The sequence below is a fragment of the Alosa sapidissima genome, chromosome 9, assembly GCF_018492685.1.
Source record: "Alosa sapidissima isolate fAloSap1 chromosome 9, fAloSap1.pri, whole genome shotgun sequence".
Lineage (NCBI taxonomy): Eukaryota > Metazoa > Chordata > Actinopteri > Clupeiformes > Clupeidae > Alosa > Alosa sapidissima.
The window spans coordinates 33,329,133-33,339,474 of record NC_055965.1 but is presented as its reverse complement, the minus strand read 5'-3'; the positions used below and the strand labels follow the sequence as shown (position 1 = coordinate 33,339,474).

At 40.9% G+C, this 10,342-nt stretch overlaps 4 protein-coding genes across 4 annotated transcripts in view; 1 reads left to right on the top strand and 3 right to left on the bottom strand.

Annotated features, from left to right (window-relative positions):
* Positions 1–10,342, bottom strand: part of LOC121718854 (zinc finger protein 665-like) — a 1,212,449-nt gene that overhangs the window by 585,448 nt on the left and 616,659 nt on the right.
* LOC121718796 (NACHT, LRR and PYD domains-containing protein 3-like) overlaps positions 1–10,342 on the bottom strand; it is an 800,724-nt gene that overhangs the window by 226,144 nt on the left and 564,238 nt on the right. The gene's annotated exons all lie outside the window — the stretch shown is intronic.
* Positions 1–10,342, bottom strand: part of LOC121718792 (protein NLRC5-like) — a 787,595-nt gene that overhangs the window by 311,612 nt on the left and 465,641 nt on the right. The window lies entirely within an intron of this gene.
* LOC121718818 (zinc finger protein 208-like) lies at positions 381–10,124 on the top strand. Of its 2 annotated transcripts, none has more exons than XR_006034030.1 (3): positions 381–479; positions 2,642–2,737; positions 3,480–3,827. XR_006034030.1 is itself a non-coding variant. In XM_042104098.1 (3 exons), exon 3 carries the CDS (start codon positions 6,720–6,722, stop codon positions 9,738–9,740), a length of 3,021 nt encoding a protein of 1,006 aa, XP_041960032.1. In that variant the 5' UTR covers positions 381–479; positions 2,642–2,737; positions 6,619–6,719; the 3' UTR covers positions 9,741–10,124. The 2 variants fall into 2 exon arrangements, 1 of the variants encoding a protein (XP_041960032.1); XM_042104098.1 differs by lacking the exon at positions 3,480–3,827 and adding an exon at positions 6,619–10,124.

The window sequence follows — 10,342 nt, the reverse complement described above, 5'->3', positions numbered from 1 at the left end:
CGTGCATCGCGTTGCTGGAGACGCATCCCATTCACTTTAAATGGGCTCACATGATCCGTTGCCGAACTGAATTGTGGGTCCGTCGCTTCGCGTTTCTCCCGCTGCTCGCGTTGAGGAGTTCAGCTGTTGCTGCAGACGGCACCGGCCAATCAAGCCAATCTACGGACAGCACCAACCAATCACATTACGGTTTTACTTCAAGTCATTTGCATAGCTACCGTCGGGAACACCCACTGGAATGCGTTGACGGAACGCAGCTGTGTGTGGGAGCCGTAAGGGATAAATTCAAGCAAAACAACAAACTTCACAGGTGATCCCAGCAGACATCACTGGGCTTTTATGTTGACACTGACAACAATATTGTGTCTGACTTCACGAAACAAACGCAGCGTCACTTCACGTCGACACACGTCAGTTTGCCAGGATCTCGGGAGGGACCAACCTATGACCGCAAAACTGTCCATGGGATGCAGATAAGTGTGAGTTTTAAACAGAACTCGTTTGTGTTGTCGTATTTAGGCTGGTTTATCCGTGTTGTAAACAATAACAGTTTGTCTTTATACTCGTAAAGCTGCTATCATTCGCTCAAAAGGAGCCTATAAGACGACAGTAGAAGTCTCACAGAGAGCCGAGTATTGCGACCCCAAATGATGGATGGACGATGGTTAAGTTCGTTGAGCTCGCTTTTTATTAGGCAATGAAAGTTGTGGTGATAACGTCACGCCATATGACATGATAACTTATGTATTATATCTATGTATTTGATGTGCTGTTTGCATTAGTTGCGTCGTATACTATGCTAGACTAACGTACCGTACAGCAGCCTAGGTAAATTAACTTGAGAATAGCGAGTCATCTCCGCTTAGGTCTTGAGTTAGGCTACTAACGTTAGTGTTTCGGTTATTTTAACTTGGATGAGCAACCACAAAATCCAATGTCTGCTTTCTCAGGAGTTGCAGAGAGCCACTAAACGGTGCCAGAAAGTTGGAGTGAAAAACTCTTCACACTGCATTACAAAGTTGTGGCTGTTTTGATGGTATGGTTTAACTTGCATTAGCTCGGCTCTGGTTATCAATATTGCAGACAGTAAGTAGGCTTTGGGACTAAAGGAGCCACGTTCAAAGTAAGATGAAATTAGGCTATTGTGTGCAATAAGATAATAGGCTATAACTCAAGTAGCCTACCTAGATCAAGGCACCAAATGTATGTGTTTAAATGGGTCTGGTTTACAGCAGGTGTTTTGCTCGGTTTTCTCAATGTTGTTGGACCTCATCTTTTGTAAGGTTTTTCGTGACCTAGCCCTGGTATGGATAAGGGCATGAAGATCCAGTTTGAGACAGCTGATAGGCCGGTTATGTGTCCAATCGCGGGCCAGGGTCTTAAGCCTATATGGGAGAGTATGTATGAGAACATTTTAGTGTTCGTTAGTATGAGGCAATCCCACCACGCTGAGACGGCTACAGACTCTAAACTGGTAAAAATGAATCACTCTATTGCAGAATCGGCCCTCCAGAATAAAATAAATCACTCTATTGCAGAATCGGCCCTCCAGTTTGTCTCCTATAGTCGCTGGAACCTACGGCCCTGTGAGACTGAGTGTGCTTAATCCAAATATATTTTTACATACCTTAACATCTCTCTCTCTCTACACACACACACACACACAAATATATTAACATCTCTACACACATACACACACACACACAAATATATTAACATCTCTACACACACACACACACACACACACACACACACATGTCTGTACATATACTGCCATTCTACATAATTTATGTGCAAAAACAAACCATGCAATTCATTTCAGATATGCTGATTGATTCCTATCAACAACCAATGTTTACTGACTGATTCGTTGAAGCTGTCGTCATCTGTTTGGCTCCCGTTCCTGCCCACAGTAGCAGTAGGATTTCAGTTGTTCAGTATGGGCTATTCTTAGTCATTTTTTTCATTCCATGATGCACCTAATTTGACAGGTCTGGACTGCAGACAGGCCATTTTAGCACCTGGACAGGTCTGGACTGCAGACAGGCCATTTTAGCACCTGGACAGGTCTGGACTGCAGACAGGCCAGGCTCTTCCTCGGGGGGGGCAGCGATGGCCTACTGGTTAGAGCATCAGGCTTGTAACCGAAGGGTTGCCAGTTCGATCCCCAACCAAACCCCCGTCATGTGGGCGGGGGAAGTGGTTGAGCACTGCTCTCCCATGCCCACATCCGCGCCTGAAGTGCCCTTGAGCAAGACACCTAACCCCTCACTGCTCCTCGAGCGCCGCTGTAGCACTGTGTGTTCACTGTGTGCTGTGTTTCATTAATTCACGGATTGGGATAAATGCAGAGACCAAATTTCCCTCACGGGATCAAAAGAGTATATATACTTACCGGTACTTATACTATACTGTTTAAACACGTTAGTATTTCTGTATAATGTCCAAATGCAATTTTGGCTGCTGCATGGTTACAGTTTAGACTAGCATTTCTGAATTGAGTATCAAACTGTGCTCAATAGACAATGGTTTTCAGACGTTTTCATGAGCCCATACAAAGATTTTCTTTTTGGGTTGTATAGCCATGCCCTGAGGTGGAGTTGTGTATAGTTTTGACCTTCAACCAATTTTGTCTTTACAGGTTTGCAGAGGACATGCAAAAGTCTTGATGAATCAAGACAGAGTTTATAGACGGCAAATTCACCCACCAGTTGTGTTCTGGAGTCAATACTTTTGGGTAAGTCAGTTAGGGTTTATGCAAAGCTTAGTTAACCATTAACTACTGGCTAATTAATTACTCATTAATTAGTCATTAAGTCATGACTGGTTGACTTATCCCAAAGTTAGGGCTTATGCCAAGTTTAGTTAACCGATGCTTTGTGGAATATCCCCAGCTCACACACCCACCCTAACACCACTTATGTGTAGCTCCTACAGTGTTAGGCTTTGACCATGCCCACCTGAAAGCCAGAAGATGTTTCTTTACTAGTGGCTGACACTGTTATCCAAAGCAACTTCCACACATCAGTTATTACAAATGTCCCTAGAGCAACTCTGGGTTATTGAATCCATAACATTTCTGGCGACTGTTGGCTCCTTAGCTCAGGAGTGTTTGCAAAGAGTGTTCACATACACTCACAATGCCTTCTCACAATCCACAGTCATTTAAGTTTGCATTCAAAAAAGTCTTGCAGCTGATTGGTTAGAAACCCAGGAGGTGTCAGGAGTCAGATTACTGAACTCAAATTCATAAGGCACTGCAGGGCTCATCGTTAACTTTTAAAAGTGGTTGCCAAGCATGAGGTTTTGGTTGCCAAAGCCAACCAAATCTGGTTGCCACTTTGGTAGCCAAGGGCAACCGGGCAACCATTAATGTTGAGCCGTACACTGAAATGTTTCATACTATGTCTCTGTGTGTATGATTTACCAACACCACCACTGTGCCGTTGTTCTTTCTTGGCACATGTTGACCACCTCAGGATTTACAATCTCAGCCGCTCACATTACATTACATTACATTACATTACATTACATTACATTTGGCTGACGCTTTTTAACCAAAGCGACTAACAACATGGTAAACAGTAAGTTTTAGAACAATTCTCACAATTTTAGGACAGTTTAAAAAAAACATCAGAAGAAGGGAGATGAGAGAAGGATCTGAAGATGCCCTGTATAAAATCCATAGCAATGCACATTATCTGAGATGTCTGAACACATGCTTTGAGCATTAATCCTTGCTGGTGTTCACACTAACGCATCCACTATCCACGAATCGTCCTCTTTTAGGCAAGGCTATGTAAGCCTACTTGGGCCATTCTACAGAAACGCACACTTTTCTGTCCCCTGACTTTAGAGGACTATAACATTTTAAAAACATATTACTGATGCAATTTATTTATATTTTAAAGTAAAATAATATAGCCTAGAAATTTAGATGCGCCCCTAGTGGCAGCGCTAGTCTGGCAACTCTCCGTTGGCTTGTGAGCTCCAGAAATCGAAACTTAATCAGGCCAATAAAATCGTGCATAGAGTCGTTAGGTGGGCTTAACATAATGATTGATGGCAGAGTTGCAACGGTTTGGCTTGAATTCCCTGCTACTTGAAAACAAATAAGATGGATGTTGCGGCTGGCGAACAGTGTGACACAGGTTAAGCTTGTATTAAGTTGGCAAACATTTGAACTAGCCAACTAGCTCCGCTGGTGGGAAACGCATAGGACTCATAGCGCTGCCGCTGTCCTATTGCGTGCAGAGGGAATTTGAAAGACAACTGATTATCCCGCCCCTCGGACTGAGCACTGCGAACGGTGAGTGCCCAGACCCTACATTTTAATGTTGGTCTGGCTCGTCAGGCTAAATATAATATGTTTCCTGAACAATTACACCTTTTTGAGCCATCATTATGACAGTATTTGTTTTTAAACAATTTTATGAATGTGCCCGTCCCAACTGTCAAGTACAAAGGCAGAGGGCAATATTTTTAAGTCAAAAACATGTTTTTTTAATCAGTTAAATTGCAATAATATATACATAACTATCAAATATATTATGCATTAGATAAAAATACAAAATGCCAATTAAATATTACAAATAAAATGATAAAAATGTATGTCCCATGGAGTCATGTCACTGGTGATACCTCATTAGAAAAGACTATTATTTTCACATAAAAAAATCAGACTGATGACATCACAGGACATCTATGCACTTCCTTTCTGAAGATCAAAGAAGACAGACACATGGTAAGACCACTGACTCTTTTCATTTTTGAGAAATATTCTCATTTATCTTACGCTTTCCTTTGAAGCTTTTAGTTGACGTCACTGGTATGACCTATTTTATTCTTTAGAAAGTAAAAAAAAAAGATTACAAATGGATTAATATACATAATTTAGTGAGTATACCATGAATGACAACATGTGGTTTGATTCCCTGTAGCAGCCATTTTGTAAATTTCATTTTCCTTGAGAGTTGTCACTGGTGTTACCCTCGTGGATAACACCAGTGACTGTCAGTAACACATGTATGAAATTCTTGTTTACAATACTTTGTTAAATACTTTCACTTATTGTCAATGTGATTTTATTAGCCTACATGTAACAATTTGGTGTCATATACTTAATTAGAGTTTAGTAGTCAATTTAAACAATTGCAATATTATTTGTTTATAACTGTTTTTTTATATTTTCATTTTTATAGGGAATACATGGTTGCACATTTGAATAAACATCATTCAAACAAACTTTTAACAATCATTATTAAAATAAATAAATCAATAATCTCCTGTTTTTTGCCTTATCATTATTGTACTGTAGCTCTTATTACATGTGCTGAAGAGGGTGAGAGATAATATTTTTTAAAAATCTATAATTATTGCCAAAATGAGTAAGGTAACACTGGTGACAAATCTTTAAATAAATGCTCAATAAAGGTAAAAAATATTTAAGGTGTCCCTTAAGTGTATTCTTACAGCCAATAAGTTAAGTAATAGTGTGGTCTAAGTTTAAAGTTTAGAAAATGAAAGAAATTTTCAGACATCTTGCCATGTCAAAAGTGTGCGTTTTTGTAGAATGACCCATTCTATTACATTAATAATAATTACATTCAATTTGATGTGAAGCATGTGCAACACGCAACAGACATGCACATACACTGTGCACACAGACACAAACACACACACACACACACACACCCTTGCACAAGCACACACACTTTTCTCTGTTCTCTGTTCTTATTTCATTTCATTTTATTTATTTATTTTTTTTTATTTTTTTTTGTGTTTGTGTCTGAGTTTCTGTTTTTTGTCTTGTGCTCCTTTTCCTTGTGCTTCGTCTTGTATGTATACGCTCTGGGTGATAAATGTTGATAAAATTGTTGCAAAACATCATCCACCCACATGTACGATAGCCTACAACTTTTTGTTTGATTGATTTCCTCAGTGTTATGTCAAAACAATAAGGCTACTCCATCAGCTGTGCATCAGGGGATTATGAAATAAGCTAGCGTATTGGTCAAATACAATGTTGATGGACCTTTCAATTTTATTTCCTAGGGATATTGAATATCAACTAAAATATCTTTAATATTTTTGTCATCATTATAACGCTAGACAACAAATAAACTTCATAAGTCACAAATAAACTTCAAAAGTCATTTTTCTCAGTTTCACACTCTGGTGAGTTAAGGCCTTTTGCCTTTGCAGGGCAGCATGTTTCTGCCATTTTATTCCTAAATTGACATTTTATTTTAAAACTACACCACTTAAACACCGACAGCTGACTTTAGGCAAAAATTATTGTGGGTATAAAACTACAGTAAAACTAGTCTCCAGATACACAATCCTGTTTACACTAAAACTAGTCTACAGGTACACACACCTGTTTACACTAAAACTAGTCTTCAGGTACACACTATAACCCTGTTTACACTAAAACTAGTCTCTGGGTGGACACCTTGATCGTAAGCGATTTTTCAGTAAGATATAATTCTGGAAAATCATCCAATCAATCATTTATTAGAAAATATGACCGATATAATTCAGTGCTGTAGGATACACATATGCACTATATATAGGAAGAGAGGGATGATATAATTTACATCTACTCCAATTCTACAGGAGACATTCCATGGATCCAATCAAACAAAGGAGGGAAAAGTGAAAGTGACCGTATACGCGAGAAGAGACTCAAGACAAGTTCGCATCTCAAAGACCATCAAATGATCCAGCCTGAAGAAAAGCCGCATTTGTGTGTTCACTGTGGAAAGACCTTTAAGCTATCATCTCAGCTCACAGCGCATGAGAAGACACACAGCACTGAGAGGCCCTATCAGTGCAGTACTTGTGATAAGAGCTTCAGGACTAGAGCCCTCCTCAGTAGCCACCAGATGATCCACACGGGTGAAAAGCCCTTTCAGTGTTGTCAGTGTGGAAAGGCCTTTTGCCAAATATCTGGACTCACGCAACACCAGAGGATCCATACTGAGGAAAGTCCGCACCAATGTTCCCAGTGTGGAAAGGCCTTTAAAAGTTTCTCTAATCTCAAGGAACATGAGAAGACACACGGCAGTGAAAGGACTCATCAGTGCAGTACTTGTGGGAAGAGTTTTAAGACTAGATCTGTACTCTATTCTCACCAGAGGATACACACAGGGGAAAAGCCTTTTGAATGTTGTCAATGTGGAAAGGTCTTTAGGAGACTAAATAATCTGAAGACACACCAAACTAGTCACACTGAAGAGAAGCCACATCAGTGTGCTCAGTGTGGAATGAGATTTAAGATGTTGTCCCATGTAAGAGCTCACCAGAAAACACACAGTAACATAAAGCCCCATCATTGCAGAACATGTGGGAAGGGTTTCAGGACCCAAGGGAATCTCACGGACCATCAGAAGACCCATACTGGAAAGAAGACTGGAAAGAAACGTAGAAAAATCTCACATCTCACAGACGATCAGATGGAGGAGTCAGGTGGAGAAATGAAAGAATTAGCTGGAGAAACAGAGGAATTAACTGGAGGAATGGAGGAATCATGTGGAGGAATTCAGGAATCATGTGGAGAAACGGATGAAGAGTCACATGTGTGTTCTCAGTGTGGCAAGACCTTTAAGCTCTTGGCTCATCTCAAGACCCATGAAAAAGCACATACCAGTGAAAGTCCTTATTACTGCAGGAGCTGTGGAAAGAGTTTCAGGACTAGAACCCACCTCACTGACCACCAGATGATCCACACAGGGGAAGAGCCAGGGAAGAGTCTCAGGAAAAGCTTGCATCTCAGAGAAGATCAGATGATACAAAAGCCGCATTTGTGTGTTCACTGTGGAAAGACCTTTAAGCTATCATCTCAGCTCACAGCGCATGAGAAGACACACAGCACTGAGAGGCCCTATCAGTGCAGTACTTGTGATAAGAGCTTCAGGACTAGAGCCCTCCTCAGTAGCCACCAGATGATCCACACGGGTGAAAAGCCCTTTCAGTGTTGTCAGTGTGGAAAGGCCTTTTGCCAAATATCTGGACTCACGCAACACCAGAGGATCCATACTGAGGAAAGTCCGCACCAATGTTCCCAGTGTGGAAAGGCCTTTAAAAGTTTCTCTAATCTCAAGGAACATGAGAAGACACACGGCAGTGAAAGGACTCATCAGTGCAGTACTTGTGGGAAGAGTTTTAAGACTAGATCTGTACTCTATTCTCACCAGAGGATACACACAGGGGAAAAGCCTTTTGAATGTTGTCAATGTGGAAAGGTCTTTAGGAGACTAAATAATCTGAAGACACACCAAACTAGTCACACTGAAGAGAAGCCACATCAGTGTGCTCAGTGTGGAATGAGATTTAAGATGTTGTCCCATGTAAGAGCTCACCAGAAAACACACAGTAACATAAAGCCCCATCATTGCAGAACATGTGGGAAGGGTTTCAGGACCCAAGGGAATCTCACGGACCATCAGAAGACCCATACTGAAAAGAAGACTGGAAAGAAACGTAGAAAAATCTCACATCTCACAGACGATCAGATGGAGGAGTCAGGTGGAGAAATGAAAGAATTAGCTGGAGAAACAGAGGAATTAACTGGAGGAATGGAGGAATCATGTGGAGGAATTCAGGAATCATGTGGAGAAACGGATGAAGAGTCACATGTGTGTTCTCAGTGTGGCAAGACCTTTAAGCTCTTGGCTCATCTCAAGACCCATGAAAAAGCACATACCAGTGAAAGTCCTTATTACTGCAGGAGCTGTGGAAAGAGTTTCAGGACTAGAACCCACCTCACTGACCACCAGATGATCCACACAGGGGAAGAGCCAGGGAAGAGTCTCAGGAAAAGCTTGCATCTCAGAGAAGATCAGATGATACAAAAGCCGCATTTGTGTGTTCACTGTGGAAAGACCTTTAAGCTATCATCTCAGCTCACAGCGCATGAGAAGACACACAGCACTGAGAGGCCCTATCAGTGCAGTACTTGTGATAAGAGCTTCAGGACTAGAGCCCTCCTCAGTAGCCACCAGATGATCCACACAGGTGAAAAGCCCTTTCAGTGTTGTCAATGTGGAAAGGCCTTTTGCCAAATATCTGGACTCACGCAACACCAGAGGATCCATACTGAGGAAAGTCCGCACCAATGTTCCCAGTGTGGAAAGGCCTTTAAAAGTTTCTCTAATCTCAAGGAACATGAGAAGACACACGGCAGTGAAAGGACTCATCAGTGCAGTACTTGTGGGAAGAGTTTTAAGACTAGATCTGTACTCTATTCTCACCAGAGGATACACACAGGGGAAAAGCCTTTTGAATGTTGTCAATGTGGAAAGGTCTTTAGGAGACTAAATAATCTGAAGACACACCAAACTAGTCACACTGAAGAGAAGCCACATCAGTGTGCTCAGTGTGGAATGAGATTTAAGATGTTGTCCCATGTAAGAGCTCACCAGAAAACACACAGTAACATAAAGCCCCATCATTGCAGAACATGTGGGAAGGGTTTCAGGACCAAAGGGAATCTCACGGACCATCAGAAGACCCACACCGGAGGGAAGCGGCATCGTTGTTCTGAATGTGGAAAGACCTTTATTACAGTGTCTAGTTTCAAGGTGCATCAAATACGTCATTGTGGGGGGAAAGCTCACAAATGTTTAGATTGTGGCAAGGCTTTCAAAGGGAAATCATATCTCCTCAGGCACCAGAGGAGCCACTCTGAAACATACAGGTGTACTCTGAAACATACACATGGTTGGTTGACGTTTTAGGTCAAACTTTTTTTTTTTTTTTTTTTGTTTTTTTTTTTGTTTAAAGAGGTTTTGGTTAAAAGTCTCAACACAAAATGTCGTGGATGTATGTATTTTTTTGTGTGTATGGAAAACACAGTGTATGTGTCCGCAACACTGTTTTGTGTGGAACAACATTGAATCATGTTAGTTATAGCTCCGAAATTTGAGAATTAAAGTGTTACCATATTATGTTTTATGCTCATGTTGTTTACATTAGATTAGTATTGACAAGAAAATTGTTGTTGGAAGAATGTGTTCGTCTTGGTAAATAGTCCAGTGGACAGAAAGGTGAACCCGGAAATGTTGAGTACACCAAAGTTTTATGATGGAAATATATAGTATGGGTTCCCAGCATGCAGAAACTGCCGGATGCTAATTTGCATATGTTGGGCAATTTGTGTAATTGAGCAAATTAGCATAATCACCTATATTGATCATATTATAAGAGCTGCTTGGCCAAAATGGACCATGTTAGTATGTTTATAGGGGTTACTGGAGATGCTGAGTCCATATCTGACATTTTCAAGACTCAAAATCACTATTTAAACTTGGTTTGGTCACGTTTTTACTTTTTACGTTTT